This window comes from Archocentrus centrarchus, chromosome 1 (genome assembly GCF_007364275.1).
Source record: "Archocentrus centrarchus isolate MPI-CPG fArcCen1 chromosome 1, fArcCen1, whole genome shotgun sequence".
NCBI classification, from domain to species: domain Eukaryota; kingdom Metazoa; phylum Chordata; class Actinopteri; order Cichliformes; family Cichlidae; genus Archocentrus; species Archocentrus centrarchus.
This window is the reverse complement of record NC_044346.1, coordinates 20,474,213-20,492,827: the sequence shown is the minus strand read 5'-3', so window position 1 is coordinate 20,492,827 and position 18,615 is coordinate 20,474,213. Positions and strand designations below refer to the sequence as shown.

Here is an 18,615-nt window from a genome sequence, read left to right as displayed (position 1 = left end):
CAGAGTGACTAGATTTACATAGAGGACTGTACATTGTTTGGCAGCTGCAAAAACTTCAAATGTCAGCTTTTTCTGCAGAAGATAAAGCTGGTGGTTTGTTGCCCTGTATTCTATATACACTCACCGGTCACTTTGTTAGGTACACCCGTTTAACTGCATGTTGGCGCAAATATCTAATCAGCCAATCACACCACAGCAACGCAATGCAGGCACGTACAGTAGACATGGCCTGATGCCCTGCTGAAGTTCAAACTGAGCATCAGAGCTCAGTGGAGCTGGTATTTCAGAAACTGCTGATCTGCTGGGATTTTGCCATACAACCATCTCTAGGGTTGGTCTACAGCAGCAGACAACCACACTGGGTGCCACTTCTGCCAACTAAGAACAGGAAACTGAGGTTACAATTTGCATGGACTCACCAAAATTGGACAATAAAAGATTGGAAAAATGCTGTCTGGTCTGATGAGTCTTGATTTCTGCTGAATGTTTCCAGCACCTTGTTCAATCTATGCCATGAATTAAGTCAGTTCTGAAGGCAAAAGGGGCTCCAATCTGGTACTAGCAAGGTGTATCTAAGAAAGCGTGCGATTACACCAACAGTACTATATTATTTAGTATAATTGTGCAGAGGTTCCTCTTGCTCATATATTACAGCTATTACATGAGAAAGATGACATTTTCTTTGCAGGACCATAGCATGTACAGAAGACACACATATCCCCAACTTTGATAACAGAAATTCAACATTTAACAAAGAACACAATGCTGGTCCGTACACGAGGATTGAAAGGGAGTCGGAATGGTTCTGACTGAGCAGAGAGGGTAACCGGGACAGGACTGGCTCAAACTGGGAATCTGGGACTGAGTAGAAAGTACTGGGATATGATACTTTACCTGGCACCAGAAAACCACAAGGCCCAGGGACTTCTACAGTGCGTCAGTTAGATTAGGTCAAAAATAGATTTCAGTCTTGTATTCAAAGGTAAGTGATATAATAAGGCTTAAAGATTAACAGTAGCATTTTTCAGTATGACAAGATGCAGCCAAGCAAATTTATGGATTACAGTTATTGTGTACATTTGAATATTAACATTTACTTTTGTGCAGTAAAACAATATGAATCTAATGTATATGTAATGCAGTTTCAATTTAGGCAACTTGTGGTCTCCTTTGGGAGTCCTCCTCAAGTGTGTGTAAGTTTGCTAGTACAACACCAGACACTTATTTAACCATATTTTGCTGTTTCTCTGTATAGCTGCTGGCAAGTTTTGCCACACTACCATATGTGCATTTACCTGTACAGGTGAACTTCTTGGAGGGTGTGGTCAGAAGAAGTTTGTCTGTCATGTCGCCGGGCCCAGCACAGCGAGCAATGCCAGGCTCCTTATAGCCGCTCTTCACCCAGTCTGAGAGCCACTGCATGTGACAGTCACAGTACAGCGGGTTGGCGCCCAGAGCCCTGCCAGCCGATTGGAGGGAAAAGTGAGCACATTTTTCAGTAATATAAAGAGAGAAGTTAAACGAAAGCTTTTCCTTTCAGACCACGGTGGAGTACAAATTGAAAACTTCAAGTATATAGATCTTACTTGAAAAAGTAAGATCTATATACTTGTAGACACTGTTGTCTATCACTGTCTTATTTCTAAAACCAAGAACTGAGACAGCAGAAGAGATGACTGGAAGCATTTGACTCATGGTGGTAGTGGTGCCACTGGTGGGATTTCCATCCATCCATCCATTCTCTTCCGCTTATCCGGGGCCGGGTCGCGGGGGCAGGAGCCTAAGCAAAGAAGCCCAGGCTTCCCTCTCCCCAGCCACCTCCTCCAGCTCATCCGGAGGGACCCCAAGGCGTTCCCAGGCCAGCCGAGAGATATAATCCCTCCAGCGTGTCCTGGGTCTACCACGGGGCCTCTTCCCGGTGGGACATGCCCGGAACACCTCACCTAAGAGGCGGCCAGGAGGCATCCTAATCAGATGCCCGAGCCACCTCAACTGGCTCCTTTCGATGTGGAGGAGCAGCGGCTCTACTCTGAGCCCCTCCCGGATGGCCGCACTCCTCACCTTATCTCTAAGGGAGAGGCCAGCCACCCTTCGAAGGAAACTCATTTCTGCCGCTTGTATTCGCGATCTTATTCTTTCGGTCACTACCCAAAGCTCGTGGCCATAGGTGAGGGTAGGAACGTAGATCGACCAGTAAATCGAGAGCCTCGCTTTTACACTAAGCTCTCTCTTCACCACGACAGACCGGTGCAGCGTCCGCATCACTGCAGAGGCAGCCCCGATCCGTCTGTCGATCTCCCGCTCCCTTCTCCCATCACTCGTGAACAAGACCCCGAGATACTTGAACTTCTCCACATGGGGTAAGAACTCATTCCTGAGCCGGAGAGAGCACTCCACCTTTTTCCGGCTGAGGACCATGGCCTCAGACTTAGAGGTGCTGATTCTCATACCGGCCGCTTCACACTCGGCTGCGAACCATTCCACTGCGAGCTGGAGGCCACCCCCTGATGAAGCCAACAGAACCGCATCATCCGCAAAAAGCAGAGATGAGACTCTGAGGCCACTGAGGAAGAAGCCTTCCGCCACCTGGCTACGCCTAGAAATTCTGTCCATAAAAATTATGAACAGAATCGGTGACAAAGGGCAGCCCTGACGGAGTCCAACACCCACAGGAAACGAATCCGACTTATTACCGGCTATACGGACCAAGCTCTCACTGCGGTTGTACAAAGACTGAATGGCCCGCAACAACGGGCCAGACACCCCATACTCCCGCAGGACCTCCCAAAGGACACCCCGAGGGACACGGTCGAATGCCTTCTCCAAGTCCACAAAGCACATGTAGACTGGTTGAGCAAACTCCCACGCACACTCGAATATCCTTGAGAGGATAAAGAGCTGGTCCAGCATTCCAGGTCGAAAACCGCATTGTTCCTCCTGGATCCGAGGTTCGACTAACGGACGGACCCTCCTTTCCAGCACCCTGGCATAGACCTTACCGGGGAGGCTGAGGAGTGTGATCCCCCGAAAGTTGGAGCACACCCTCCGGTCTCCCTTCTTAAAGATGGGGACCACCACCCCGGTCTGCCAATCCATTGGCACTGCCCCAGATCTCCACGCGATGTTGCAGAGGCGTGTCAACCAAGACAGCCCTACAACATCCAGAGCCTTCAGGAACTCAGGGTGAATCTCGTCCACCCCAGGGGCCCTGCCACCAAGGAGTTCTTTAACTACCTCAGTGACCTCACCCCCAGTGATGGTCAAGTCATCTCCCTCGTCCCCAGACTCTGCTTCCACTACAGAAGGCGTGTCAGTGGGATTCAGGAGGTCCTCGAAGTATTCCTTCCACCATCCGACTATAGCCTCAGTTGAAGTCAGCAGCACCCCACCCGCACTATAAACCGTGTGAGTGGAGCACTGCTTTCCCCTCCTGAGTCGCCTGACGGTTTGCCAGAATCGCTTCGATGCCGTCCGAAAGTCTTTTTCCATAGCCTCACCGAACTCCTCCCACACCCGAGTTTTTGCTTCGGCCACTGCCCGAGCTGCATTCCGCTTGGCCTGCCGATACCTGTCAGCTGCCTCCGGAGTCCCACAGGCTAACCAAGCCCGATAGGACTCTTTCTTCAGCTTGATGGCTCCCTTCACCTCCGGTGACCACCATCTGGTTCGGGGGTTACCACCACGACAGGCACCAACCACCTTGCAGCCACAGCTCTGAGCAGCAGCCTCAACAATGGAGGTGCGGAACATGGTCCATTCGGACTCAATGTCCTCAGCCCCCCTCGGAATGCTGTCGAAGTTCTGCCGGAGGTGGGAGTTGAAGATCTCCCGGGCTGGGGCTTCTGCCAGGCGTTCCCAGCACACCCTCACAATACGTTTAGGTGTGCCAGGTCTGTCCAGCATCTTCCCCCGCCACCTGATCCAACTCACCACCAGGTGGTGATCAGTTGACAGCTCAGCTCCTCTCTTCTCCCGAGTGTCCAGAACATATGGCCGCAGATCTGATGATACGATTACAAAATCGATCATCGACCTGCGACCTAGGGTGTCCTGGTGCCATGTGCACTTATGGACATCCTTATGTTCGAACATGGTGTTCGTTATGGACAAACTGTGGTTTGCACAGAAGTCCAATAACAAAACACCATTCGGGTTCAGGTTCAGATCGGGCAGGCCGTTCCTCCCAATCACGCCCCTCCAGGTCTCACTGTCATTGCCCACGTGAGCGTTGAAGTCTCCCAGCAAGACTATGGAGTCCCCAGATGGAGCACCCTCCAGCACCCCACCCAGCGACTCCAAAAAGGGTGGGTACTCTGAACTGTCATTCGGCGCATAAGCGCAAACAACAGTCAGGACCCATTCCCCAGCTCGAAGGCGCAGGGAAACTACCCTCTTGTCCACCGGTGTAAACTCCGACGTACAGGCAGCAAGCCGGGGGGATACAAGAAAACCCACCCCAGCTCGCCGCCTCCAGACTGGAACAGAGTCCAGCCCTTCTCCAGGAGACTGGTTCCAGAGCCCAGGCCATGCGTTGAGGTGAGCCCAACTATATCTAGCTGGTATCTCTCAAGCTCACGCACTAGCTCAGGCTCCTTCCCTACCAGAGAGGTGACATTCCATGTCCCAATAGCCAGTTTCGATAGCTGGGGATCGGTCCGCCAGGGCCTCCGCCCTCGGCCACACCCGACCCCTACGACACCTCCTGCGGGTGGTGGGCCTACAGGAGGGCCACTGGTGGGATTTCTCAAAGTTAAATCAATTTCCATAAAATGGTGCCAAAAACATTAATTAATGGTAGTTTTTTTCCAGACTACCAACAGTTATAGACTTTGTATTTGTCCACCGGTGTAAACTACTGGTAAAAAAGCTACTTTTCTGTCTTTTTGTTGATATCCAGTAAACAAAGCTTAAGGTGAGGTTTTAATACCTCAGTAGACACTTTCTTAATGAGCCTCATTTGCTAGTTTCAACTCCCTTCCTTTTTGAAAAATAGACCATGAAACTTTCGGGCATGGCTACCTCAAGTGTGCAGTGTTTGGTTTCTCACTCAGATCCACCCTTTGCTTGTCACATCTGATTTCAAAAACCCAAGCTGGTGACAACCCTCAGCTTCAACACCAAAGGGTGACATCACGTTGGCTACATCATATTTCTACGTAATGCCTTGAGTTATATTGTATTAGATTTCTTTCCTGCAGTCTGCAGTCTGTTACAAGCACTCTCGGTGGTGCTGATCCTAGTGAGCACGTCACGTAGATTCAGACATTCCCACCAGCAGGTAACTCACCAGCTATCTGCACCCTGTATGACCACTCACACTCTTGTTCTGTATGTATTTGTTTTTTGTTCAGGTGACGTTTCAGCCCTCAGACCGTCGTCGAGATCACACTCAAAGAAAACCTCGGTAAAATAAAACAACTACTTTATGTTTTGAAGCCAGTCCTTCAGTTCCTAATTCCATCAGCTTGTTATTTTCAACAACAGATTCCTGCTTTATGCACTGTTCGTTAGAATATATCATTATGACACTCTGAATTTTTCAGCTTCTGCTCTGGGAGTCCTTGCCACAGTGGGAGTGGGCTTTTTATGTTTTGCATTAAATTAGTTTAGCAGATTTCCCTCAAAATCCATTATTTACCAGGGAAAGAAAATTCCCTGGTAATTTGCCCCAAATACCAACATAGTGGAACATTTCTCAAAGGAGGAAGAAATGCACCAGCAATATTTACCAGCAAACTATTCTAATTACAGATATTTAGATTGCTAACACTAGAGGAACAAAAGATTCCTGGCTTGATCCTAGGTGGAGACACAAATCCCTTTGGGGGTTGTGTCAGGAAGGGCATCTGGTGTAAAGATATGCCAAATCAAACATGTGGAGCTACTCCATTGTGAATAAGAGAGCTGCTGAAAGTAGCTTTAGATTGCTGACACTAGAAAGATGAAGCTTGTTTAGGATCCAGGTATAAAATCCAAAGTTTCTAACTAAGTTAAGGAGAAAACTAGTTGATTTTAGATGCATTTGTTGTGCAGCTCCTGTCCTGCAGACATCCCCTGGCTTAAAATGGCCAAAGAAGGCATGTGGATCTTTACCTGGCCTCTTACAAACTAGAAAATATGGATTCTATTATTGATTGTTCTGAAATTGTCCATTTCACATACAAAGACAAATACGAGTATTAAAAAACACATTTATGCCATTTGGACTGTCACAGCTTATTACCACTGCCCCTCTGCTTTCCATTTATAAGAAACATAATTCTGTGTGATCACTGATGGGATAACCAGTTAGCTTGGTAGGAATAGATGTGGTAGTTGAAAGTAGCAAATGTTCAGTCCCACCTTGTGCTGCATAACCTTTTTTTTATTTAGTTTTCTTTTGTTGTAATTGATATGAGGAAAACACACAAAAATTAAGGTAAACAAGTTTCCCATTGCTAGAAAGTTCAGAAAGGACCTTCAGTCAGCATTCATAGAGGTCACTGAGCAGACGGGCAGGTAACATCTTGGCTGATGTCACAACTTTACTTCTGCTTTTTTTATGTTTACTGAGGACATATATTCATGATCATTACTGTATGTGTTTCTTTGGTTTGTTATTTTATTGCATGAAAAAGTACATTTTTCCAACACACAAAACAGACATGACCAATGAAGTTTCTGTGTCTGTGTGTTACTCACAGGTGGGAAAGCGATGATAGGTCTTTGAAGGCTCCCTCTGGTATCAGTGATATGTCATTACCGTGAAGAGACCTAAAATGAGCGAAATGCGATGAGAGACAATATATTTATATATATATATATATATATATGTACAACATTTCTCAGTATCAGGAAGTTCAGATACTCACAATAAACGAAGCGATTTAAGTCCATCGAATGCTCTCTCTGGTATGCATCGCAGGCGGTTGTAGCTCAGAATTCTTTGCACACAGAATTAAGATTTTAGCACAGAGACAATGCATTTTTTTTTCAGTCTTTCACATCTTTGCATGCAGCGAGACATTTCAGAGCACAATCCCACATCTGACTGAGATAAGCAGGCAAAGCAACAACGTGAACAGTTTAACACACCCATTATGCAGGTCTTACAAGGCAGTGATGTAGCACTCAGAGTGGGAATTTTGTTTCTTTTATTATATTGCAACTACATTTATCACACTGGTGCACTGACTATAAACTTGAAGAACAGCTTTCTGATGTATACATCATGCACTGTTTTCCCCTGTGTCTTACACCTCCTTCCACTGCTTGCCTGTTTTATTTTTTAAATTCTTGTTTATATCGTATTAATAATGAAGTGAGCCTGTGAGCTAGTCCAGGCCGGCGTCTCAAGCTGCATTGATCCACGCTCTCTCTGCTGTCCTGTGTTGCTGCCAACTGTTTAGCCCCTCCACCACTCCAACATCCATCTGTATATTTACTCATAACTCCCCATTTTTATTTGTAATAAATTTAGGGGGGTGATGAGCTCTGAGCTAGACTCTGGTTATTTTGTGGCAATAAATTCAGCCTCTTCAGGCTGCTACTTGCATACATTTTTCTCTGCCAGTGGTGCACTGAAAGATTCCCATGGGTCTCTATGATGGCTAATGTGAGGCAGTAATCACACGTGATCGTGTCTCCCTTATTTGATTTCTGCTTTCATTGTTTTTCAAGGCCATATTCACCCAATTATACACACTCACACACACTGCAAAGGCACAGACGTAAAGCCAGACTCACAGGGTAAGCAGCTCGGACATGTTACTGAGGCTGTGGTTGGACAGCGTGCTGATCTGGTTGTTACTCAAATCACTGGAAAGGAAACAACAGATACATAAAACCCACACAGGCAACACTGTCCTTACATGCGTGAACAAACCCACACGCGCACACAGACTTTTTGGAGTTTGCAATACTCCTCTGTAGTCTACTGTACTTAGACTGTCACACCACATCAGGGCCAAACAAAGTCACAAAAATTATTCAACACAGAACAAAGTACCAGTCTTTTAGTTCTGATGATTAAAAGCAGAATGCAGGAAACACAGACCAAGTCACAATCCTTATTTAAAATGTTTTTTTTTAATTTATTTTATGTGTGTTAACTGTACTAAACTCTGCAAAGTGTGAGTTAATTATCTGTGTGAATGTATGCAATATCTCTCCACTGAGGTGCTACTGGTGAGACTTACATGAGTGTTAAGTGTTTGTAATTGGAGAGCTCCATGGGAACCTGAGTGAAGTGATTTCCATCCAAATACCTGAGAATCAGAAAGACAGGGAGAGGGAGGAAAAAAAGGCGGAATATGGGGGATATTAAAGAGGATCGGTAAACAAAAGGGAGAAAATGAGAAGGGAGAAAATGAAGTGTTAACCATGTGGGAAATTCCTCATATCCAGGGTGAGCAGTCATTATGGCTGCAGCCATAATAAACACTGGAGTTTAATATCCCCACAGGCGTCTCTCGCTCTCTTGCTCAGACAAATACACATGCATGGATGAGATCCTATCTCTCACTTTGTGACAATGTGCTATTAATCCAGCATATTAATTAAGTCTTTGTTAATACTGGAAGAACCATGTCACCCAAAAGAGAAACAGTAGAATGAATTAAAATATCACTAAAGCTGCAGTCGGATATTTAATTCAAGATTATAACACTCTGCTCATTTGGGAGTTTTTGTGAGCAGGACTTTATGATCAAAAGGTTTCAGGACTGATTTCAATTGGGCTTTTCTCCCCTTCAGGGTAATCTTCCCATACATCACTGAATACAAGCTGGGAAGCTGGCAAGTACCCAAATTTAAATGGACAACTCAGGACGTTCCACTAGAAATCTGTTTTAATAATTTTCACTTTGTGGAATGAATTAAACCACACCAAGGTCAGAAAAATGAGAGGAATCCTCCTGATTGTGCTCCTCACCTGATGCACTGTTATGGAACTTAGAGACTATGGATTCTTTAGCTAGAAACAGCTTTTGGTCTATGTGTCAAAGTCTCAGCTCAAGATCACCATCAATGATAATCATCTGCATGCATTTACTGGACTGGTTTGAAATAGAATTTAATGTTTACACTGTGGAAGTGCACAAGTGCTTCCAGGGAGCGATCCTCTAATAGCAGCCATCTGGAAGCAGTCCACAGTGCTGCCACAAGGACAATCAAATTTAAATTAAAGTACAGTTTTTGATTGTTATGAGTGCAGATGTATAGCAATCACCATTATTATTACAGCACAAATCTGTTTAGATGAATTTCTGAAAAATACAATTCTCTTTACATTCACAGTATGTGTACCTGTGTCACTATTAGCCTGTGTTACTGTGGTTTTCAACTTTTTTTTTTCTAAATATTTCAAGCTCCAGTGAGGTAAAAGATTGATTTTGATGCATAGCATAATAAATATGAGGTTTTTTTTTAAGCCAAAAAAGGACAGCTGCAACTTCATGCATCCACACTAGGAGTGAGCGCTTTGTAAGCACTACTGCAGTGTCTGCCCTTTAAATCCTCTCTGACTCTGACCTCTGCTATGGCCATACCGTTCTCCAGGGCAGCTCCTGGGGTGCTAAGAGGGCAGCAGGTGGACTCACTATTCTTTGCCAAACGCACTCATTGTAGCCTCCATTACACTGCTGTTGTAACTCTACAACTGCACAGTTGCACTGCAGAGATAATTTATGAAGTGTCTGATTGTACTGCATCAGACACCTGATGCAGAACTTGGACATATAACCAGAGCCAAAAAATCTATCTTTAGCCACAAGAAGAACAATGAGTGGTATGGCCCCAAAGAACCCAGATCTTAACATTGCAGATTCAGTCTGGGATTACCTACAGAGCAGTATGTGCCAGCGGCATGCTGTGATATGCTCTGTTCAGGTCAAATCCACTAAATGTCCTTTGTCAGATGCCTCAGGATGATACAGTAAAAAATCTGCAATGACAGTCTGGCCCTGGTGGATGAATTAACTGTGTGAATGCTATCAAAAATGAACCAAAGCATGCTCTACCAGCTTGTGAACTCTTCAACTGAAAACCATTTGGTCTGTGGTTCATAGCTGGAGACTTATCTCTAACAGTGATATGAAAGTTTGACACAGAACTGGATGTTTGTTCTCTGCACAAGACAAAAGTGCAAGTGGTCAACACTTGAAAACACTGATTGGTGGAATATTCATCATTGGCAGGGACAGTGTTAAGGGAACAATCTAAAAACAGCTATTATCTCAAAGCCCTGGAAGTGGTTTAGAGACGCACAAGGACATGATCATAAATCAGTTATGTTTCTTTATGTTTATGGGCACGTTTCACGGAGAACTTTATGATTACAACTTGTAAAATGTGGAGTTTGGCTACGCTTTATACTAAATGGTGAGTATGTTTTAAACTCACAGTTCGGTGGTCTCTTTGGGGAGGCCTCTGGGCAGCGTGGTGAGTCCTTTGTTGCTGCAGCGCACCACAGTGTCCAGACAGGAACACTCAGCCGGACACCTCAGCACCGGAGAGCAGCTGTTCTCATCATTACCTGATGGTGACAACAGGCCATGAGGAAAAGTGATCAGGGAGAAAAAATTTAAAATATCTGCGAGGGCTGCAGATATTTTAGAAAGCCATGTGTGATATTATTATTATTATTATTATTATTATTATTATTTACTCCATCTCACCATCTTCACAGGCAAAGTCCTGCACAGCTACATCCTGGATGGGGATCTCCTTCAGGAAGTAAGGACTCTGGCAGCGGGGGTTACCAGTGACGATGCGTTTCCTTCTCAACCAGTCACCGAGCCAAGCCAGGTGACAGTTACAGTTAAAAGGATTGGCTAGAAGGTTTCTGTAGATGAAAAAAAAAGAGGAGATGAGGGTGCTCAGCAGTTCTATTTATTTATTTATTTTTTGCATTTATATTTTCCCATATTTGTGCGCTGTATTGTTTATACTCACAGTGTGGACAGCGAGTGCAGTGTGTCGAAGGCTCCGGGGTTCATGGAGGTAATCTGGTTGTCATAGAGTGACAGAAGACGCACTGAACTCAACCCTACGAAGCTGCTGTTGCTCACACAGCTGATGCGGTTGCTCCTCAGCATGCTACCCACACACGCAGACACAAGTGAATAACTTAGCATGTATTAAACATATATACAGAGATATGTATATACCCTGGAAAGGTAACACTTTATATTGTCTTTGCAATAGTTATTAGTAATTAGTTAATAGTTAATAAGACCCATAACATTCTTTATAAGTTGCTTATTAACAAATTATGTGTATTGTCGTAAACAAGTTTTTATGAAGTTTCATGAGGTTCATGGTATATGTTTGTCTTTACTAAATGTACATTTACTTCCCTGAGAAATTTGTCTGGAAAATAATATAACTGATAATACATACATAATGTTTTAGGTCAGAATGTTCCTGCTACGTCGCCATTGTATCAATAACAGAAGCAAGGACTGGTCAACGAGACTAAACATGATAAAGGAACACTTGGAGGGAGAAGCAGCTGTGGAATCCTTTTTCTCTGTCTTGCACATTTCTTGTTTTGAATAATGATGTAACCAAGACTGATAAGCTGTGACTATATGAAACTGTAAGCTGAATTAGAATGTGCCAGTACTTCATGCCATCTCACACGGCATGGCATGCAGTCTGACCCAGATATCTGTAAACTGTTTGAAATGGTTTTATTAAATTTAATAATTGGACTCCTTATTCCGTTTGTTTGGTGTCATTCCTGTTTAATAAACGAACATGCCGGAACCTGAGGGGATAAGCTGGTTTTTTTAGGTTCCTTCAGAATATAAGACTACATAAGCCTTAATCACCATAAACAGTTATATGATCTTACTAACACTTAGAGTTTCCTCTAATTGTTTATGAGACCAATGCAAATGCATTTATTGAGTTTAACTAACTTACCTATTGAGTCATTATTAAATGTAATGCACTTTTTTGTTGCTTTGTTAAGATTAATACCACTGACTTTATATATCAAATCAGTATTGGTGGCATCAGGATTTCTTCTTCTCATATACTTGTACAACTGGACTTGGTTTAGCAAGGTTTAAGGCATTTCTATGTTTCATCATTAATATAGTATTTATTATTATAATAAACTTTATTATGCATCAATTAATAGTCAACTGTCTTTTTAGCAAGGTTGATAAAATGTGAACTTTTATGGCCTCATAAGGGTCCTATTAGCTATTAATTGATACTCATTACATAAGCCTAAATATGAAGTGTTACCCCTGTGAATTATGCATGCTCATATTATATTATGTTTCATAGTGTCACAGTATGTGGGAATGTCTTTGGAGCTAGAATACTTGATGCAAATGCATATGTATGCGTGTGTGCGTGTGTGTGTACCCACAGTGTGCGGAGACCACTCAGTCCCTTCAGCATTTGGTGGTGTATATTCTCCAGTCTGTTGGAGGTCAGAATCAACTCATTGACCCCTGAAGCTCCTTCAAATGTTCCCTCCTCTATGTCAGTGATACGGTTATTACTCAGGTTACTACACGGAGTGGGAAGCAAGAGGAAAGAAAGTAAGAAAGCAGCAAGAAAAGAGAAATGTGCACAGAGAGAAATACACATGGTTCGTTTAAATTTATATATCAACATCACACGTAGGTTTCCTCTGTGTGACCGGAGTATGACTTCCTGACGTTTTGTCCTTGTTACGTTAAAGACGTGTCTGACTCACATCTTCCTCAGCTGAGGCAGCTTTTTGAAGATCCCCGTCGCCTCGAGCACAGTGAATTCATTGTTGTTCAGACGCCTGAGAACAGAGCAAAGAAGAAGTGGTTAGAGACAAAGACAAGGAGGCTGTGAGGTTTTTTTCGATCCCACACACAGATACACTTTTTAGCAGACAAACAAAGTGTGACTCACAGCTCAGTGGTGTATTGAGGAATGTGATCCGGTATTTTGGTAAGTTTCTGGTTGGAGCAGTCGATGGTGGTGCCCTCGCAACGACACTTCTCAGGGCATGCCAGGTCTGCGAAGCAGTCACCTCCTAGCTTACTACGGTAATCCTCGTTACCTGGTCACAATCACAACCACAGTGTCAGTAAATGCCCTCACTGTGCAAGAGTCAAACCCCAGCATTTACTGGTACTGGTGCTGACACCGTGGATGGAGAAGAGGCTCAGATGCAATAGAAGAATTTTGAGTCACTGCAGAGGGGCTGTGTTGTTTTTTTTTTTTTTGGAGGGGAAAACAAAGGTGATTACAATCATTTGCAACATTCCCCATAAGCTTTGCTTCAAAATGCTGCATTGCATCGCAGCCTCAAAGGAATCAAATAACAGGAAGCTCCACAAACTGTGAAGATCGAGACATACACAGACACACGTGCACTCACATGAGAACAAACATATTGGAGTTTTCCTGTCCTGTCAGACTACAAAGAAGCTGTTAGTATAAACAGAACAGCATCAAAAATGCTCATGCACACACAGGCAGTCATCTATCATACTATACAGTCAGTGAGGCTCTATCTCAAGCTCACACACACATGCACACAGATATTTTCAAACACACACACACTTGCAGGGAGTGACAAGAGTTTGCTGTCTCTTGCGCCATGCTGTAGGGTGTTGCAGGGCCGTTCCATGGTGCTTGACAGAACCATGTTCCACAATAGGAACCTGGCAGCCACATGGTTAGATCAAGCACAAAGGAACAACCTGCTGACCGACTGCTCCTCCGCTGGAACACAGGGGTGGGAAGGACAGAGGGACAGGAGGAGGAAGAGCACAGGGAAGGAACGAGCAGAGGGCAGAATGAATGTGAAAAGAGGCATAGGAGAGAAAGTGGGAGGAAAAAGGAAGAGAGAAGAAAGAAGAAGCCACCTGACTTCAAAATGTGTAATTTGTGTAAAGAGCGAGAATGGAGAGAAGCAGTGATAAGAAGGAAGATATCAGACAAGGTGGAAAAGTACAGAAAAGTGTTCATAAAGGGCAGGAAGAGAAGGAAAGACTGGAGGAACATCTACAGACATCAGAGCAGGAACAGGGCAGCTGTTATGGAGGAGTGGGAGGAGAGTTACAGCAGCACTGAATGCAAGAGAAGCGCTGACTTCTGGGTATTACACACACACACACACACACACACACACACACACACACACACACACACACACACACACTATATATATATATATATATAAAGAAACAAGAGAAAAATACATCAATCATTGAGCGCTAAAGTGTAAATCTTAATGATTATTCTAATCGCATTGTTGTTGATGGTGAACAACAAGACAAGAGGAGTCACATAAGGGTCACTTCGGTTGAGGTCAAAGGTCAGAGGCCGGTCAGGGACGAAAGGCAAGGGATTCAGAGCTGACGAAGAACCTTGTGTGTTTGTGTGTGCGTGTGTGTTACTTACAGCCGACATGGTGTACTCCTGAGTGTGTTAGAAAGGCAGTAGGAGAAAGAAGAAGGGATTTCACTCGTTTATTTGAACAGGACGGAAAAAGCTGATGAAAAACTGAGGAAAAAAAAAAAAGCTGCAATTTGCTGCAGTTTGTGTTCAGTCCCCAGGCAGTGATTCATTTAAAGGACTAATGACTTGTGAATAGTGAGAATCATGCTTGCGTGACACGACATAGAATGGGTGCATTTATCGAACACACGTTCTGGCCTCTTCTAGTTGAAGCACGGCCGATTTAAACCTATTCTGGGGAGACTGCGAGGCAAAAAGCATACATAAACAGATAAAAGAGCCTTATTTGTAACAACAGAAAAATGAGGTAGCATCCTAAATAAGACACAGCGCAAATGCAAATAAGAGGATTTTAGGTGTATTGATCTTAGCCCCAACATCAAGGTTGGACCGCAGAATAAAATATGTTTATTCAACTTTTCAACCGAAAATGTTCTTAAATTATTCAGCTTTGCCCCGTATGTGGTATCTGGGCTTTGAAACCTCTGTCCCCCCGGTGAGCAGCAGAGTTAATGACTGCAGTGAGCACACGCACGCACGCATACACACACACACACGCACACAAACACACATGCTTTCTCATGCAACACACTTCGTGGCTCCTCTGTGTGCTTCTGTGGTAATGACCGCCTTTAGCCCTGCTACTGATCTCATATGCATGTCTCATTTACATATTTCCCAGCACCCCTCTGAGCATGATGACTGTGTGACCTTTTGATGTTCTGCAGCGAAAGAAACAGACGCAGATGCTCACGGACACACGATCATGCATTAGCTGTCATTAAATGTACTAAGAAGCAAGAAGGACCGGTATTGAATATAGTCTCTGTGATCGCTGTGCCAATGTGCTTTCATTTATCCAGCGTCTCGCAGACAAGCAGAGCCCAGCTGACAGCGACGCAAGCTTGTTAATCTAACTATTTTTCTCCCTCTATCATCAAGGTTGCGCTTACCATCGAAAACCCAGTGCAAGGACAAGAATGTGATTATCTGGTGTCTGGTTAGACGTGGCGCATCATAATGCATGTCAGACCATTAAGAGAACATGTTTTGGCATTCAAAAGGTGTCAGTCAGGGCAAGTCACTCAAAGTGTCCAGGATGTGTGAGTGTGCAGTATCAGCAGTGAGTGAGCAAACAGCGGTTTATACACCCTCTCTCACACAAACACACACTCACACACACACACACACACACACACACACATGCTCATTGTACAATACCTGGGATGAAATACTGTTCTCTAGCTAATAGAGAGACAGAAAGAGTCAAAGTGAAAAACAGAAGAAAAAAATGCTACACTAGAAGACGACAGTTACTGGCAATGTGTGTGTTTGTGTAAAAAATGTGTAGAAAATCCCAGAAAATACTACTATTTAGTTTTTTAAAAACTAAATTAAAAAACAAAACAAAACAAAAAAAAACAGGGAGATGAGGTTAGTAGAGAGAGGCTGAGGGAAAATCCCAGCAGGTAGACACAGAATGAAAAGAGAGGAGTGGTCATCTTGTCTTGGGTGTGTGTGTTTGGGAATGTTCAGAAATTAAAATTACTCTCAACTACATACCATATTTATATTGGCTATATTTTTGTGAACTACTGTATGTGTGTGTGTGTGTGTGTCTATACCTGAGCAGCGGAACTTCTTGCTCTTGATTTGCCCGATTCGCTTGTTGGCGAGCCGTCGAGGGCTGGTGCAGCGGGCGCCACTCGTCTCGATGGGATTGTCCTGCAGGTAGTCTGCCAGCCACTTCAGATGGCAGTCACAGATAAAGGGGTTTTGTGCCAAGTGACTGCATGGAGACACGGGGACACAGAACATACAAAACACATTCAGGTAAGCTGGCAATGAGTATATTTTTTCTGAGGCTGGCCAAAATGGAAGCGTGTAATAGAATCATATATGTGGACAGCAGCTCAAATGCTGATACGGGAACAGTGGTTATTTTATTCTTTAAATTAAAGAACCAGGATGAGTGGCAGAATTTATTTGTCAATAAGTGTATTATATGTCTATAATAAGATTTAACTGTATTGATTGTAAACAGTCACAACACAGAACTAAAATGCTGTATACAAACCACACACATATATATATATATATATATATATATATATATATATATATATATATATATATATATATATATATATATATATATATATAAAGCTTAATAAATGTATTACACCAACACACAATGTAACCCAATGGTTTATGCCACAGCTGCCCTAGATTAACAGTATTTGTAATTACCAAAATTAGTGAGTTCCGTGTTCTTGGATGTCCCATATACAGCACATAGCACATACAGACAATAACAAAGCACCGGACATAAACTCTTCACACTCGTCTACAGTGACCAGTGAGAAGTTATTAAGGAGAAAAAAATGCACATTTTCACCTAAAATCAAATTTATTTATTTTGCATGACAGCAAATTAAAGGGTGAAACAAAGTGCTGGGCAGTTTGATGGGCGGCAGTTTGAGATCTTTTTTTTGGATGTTAAAATTTACACTCCTGTTATAATCACTAATAAATGAAGAGAAACAGAGCAATAAGTAGGTATACAGGAGACCACAGTAAGAGCTAGAGTAAGATGTTGGGAGAGAGCCTGTTGAGTCTCTTGAAAGAAACTGGCAGTATGTCACTTCTCTGTGACGCATTTTGAAGCATTCATGTAGACTGAGAGGTTAGTTTAATTCCTAAAAGTGGCAAAGAAACTGCTGTTTATAAAGATGAATAAAAAGTCTTTTTTAACAATTGGTGTGTTATTCCAAAAATGTAATTGATTTTTGTTTATGTCCGCAGTTTTTCTGTTATTAGATTGCCGGTTACTTCACTTTCTTATTTATCTCTACTCTGGTGTGTGTGTGTATGTGTGCTCACTGAGCTCTGTGCGTGTGTGTGTGTGTGTGTGTGTGTGAGTACGTACAGCGTTTGTATGGCTCTTAGAGATGAGAAAGTCCCCTTGGCGATGGTTTGGAGCTTGTTGTCATACAGTGATAACAGATTGAGGTTGTGAAGGTCCTGAAATGCGTCCACACGCAGGCATGCTATCTTATTAGCATTCAGTAACCTGAAGTGACAGAGCGAAGGAGGGAGAGGGAGAGTAAGAGAGTGAAACGGAGGCTCATCCTGTTATCATTTTCTGATGAGTGTTTCAAATGGTGCAGGTCAGTGATGATGGCTTTCAGTCATGATGCGTCAACTCTGATGACAATGTTTCAGGTAAGCACTTTTCAGCTGAATATCAATGAGATGCAGATGTGTTCATCTGTTGTGTTTCTACTCACAGTAGCTGCAGGGAAAACAGTCCCTCAAAGAGTCCTTTGGAGATTTCAGTGATCTTGTTTCCATATAGTACCCTGCAGAGAACAAATGCGACATTAATAAGAACGCACATACACAATAATACTGATCTTATCACTCATCAAAGATTGTACAGAGAGTCACACCTCTTCTCTCATCTCTCTGTTTGTCTAGCATATGGAAATATGCTGTAGTAAATATTATATTATGCTATATGAGAAAATATTAGCATCTTTGGTGGAAACTGACCTTTGAATATTTTTTTTTGTGTAAAAAAGAAATACAGCTCCTATGAGTCTGACGGTCATTCTCACTCTAAACGCAGTTTGTGGTAATGATGATGATGATGGTTGTAATAGTTGAAGGAATTGGGATTGCCTGAAAGCTACAAAATCACTGAGCAATCTAAAGAAAACTTTGGTAAAAAATTTGAAAAGTAGTCAAATCTAAAAAAAAAAACCAAACAAAAAACAAAAAACTACTATTCCATCTAAAAAATGTAATAAAATGAAATTACAAAACTAAGAGGGCAGGCATTTTTGCTCTTGACTCCAAAAAAAAAAAAAAAAAAGACCCCCCCCCCCCCCCCCCCCAAAAAATGATAAGAGTAGATGATAAGACTTCAATCAAGACTGTAAAAACACTGAATCTGACTTCGTACCTGGCTGTATGTCAATACTACATGAAATATTACTCATGATGATCACTTTTCATTTAAATATCATAATAAAAATAAGATATCCTCCATAAATCTGGCTGTGATTACGGTGTTAGGAATGCACGTCGTTATCAGAGTGAAGCCTTCTTGTAAATACGTCAGATTTACTACACAAACAGGACGAGGCTGAGACTGCCACTGCCTTGCCC

The 18,615-nt window shown here is 43.0% G+C and overlaps 1 protein-coding gene across 2 annotated transcripts in view; it reads right to left on the bottom strand.

Moving 5' to 3' along the window:
* The window catches only part of slit2 (slit homolog 2 (Drosophila)), a 115,538-nt gene that overhangs the window by 18,434 nt on the left and 78,489 nt on the right, over nucleotides 1–18,615 (bottom strand). The window contains exons 12-26 of one of the 2 annotated variants that reach the window (XM_030729263.1): nucleotides 17,733–17,804; nucleotides 17,372–17,515; nucleotides 16,068–16,231; nucleotides 12,886–13,036; nucleotides 12,698–12,772; nucleotides 12,365–12,508; nucleotides 10,933–11,076; nucleotides 10,656–10,822; nucleotides 10,381–10,513; nucleotides 8,178–8,246; nucleotides 7,726–7,797; nucleotides 6,852–6,923; nucleotides 6,682–6,753; nucleotides 1,296–1,459; nucleotides 895–927 (exon numbers count right to left, since the gene is read on the bottom strand). In XM_030729263.1, the coding sequence (XP_030585123.1) occupies nucleotides 895–927; nucleotides 1,296–1,459; nucleotides 6,682–6,753; nucleotides 6,852–6,923; nucleotides 7,726–7,797; nucleotides 8,178–8,246; nucleotides 10,381–10,513; nucleotides 10,656–10,822; nucleotides 10,933–11,076; nucleotides 12,365–12,508; nucleotides 12,698–12,772; nucleotides 12,886–13,036; nucleotides 16,068–16,231; nucleotides 17,372–17,515; nucleotides 17,733–17,804 (1,676 nt within the window). The remainder of the gene's footprint in view (nucleotides 1–894; nucleotides 928–1,295; nucleotides 1,460–6,681; nucleotides 6,754–6,851; nucleotides 6,924–7,725; nucleotides 7,798–8,177; nucleotides 8,247–10,380; nucleotides 10,514–10,655; nucleotides 10,823–10,932; nucleotides 11,077–12,364; nucleotides 12,509–12,697; nucleotides 12,773–12,885; nucleotides 13,037–16,067; nucleotides 16,232–17,371; nucleotides 17,516–17,732; nucleotides 17,805–18,615) is intronic. The other variant, XM_030729271.1, reaches the window with a different exon arrangement.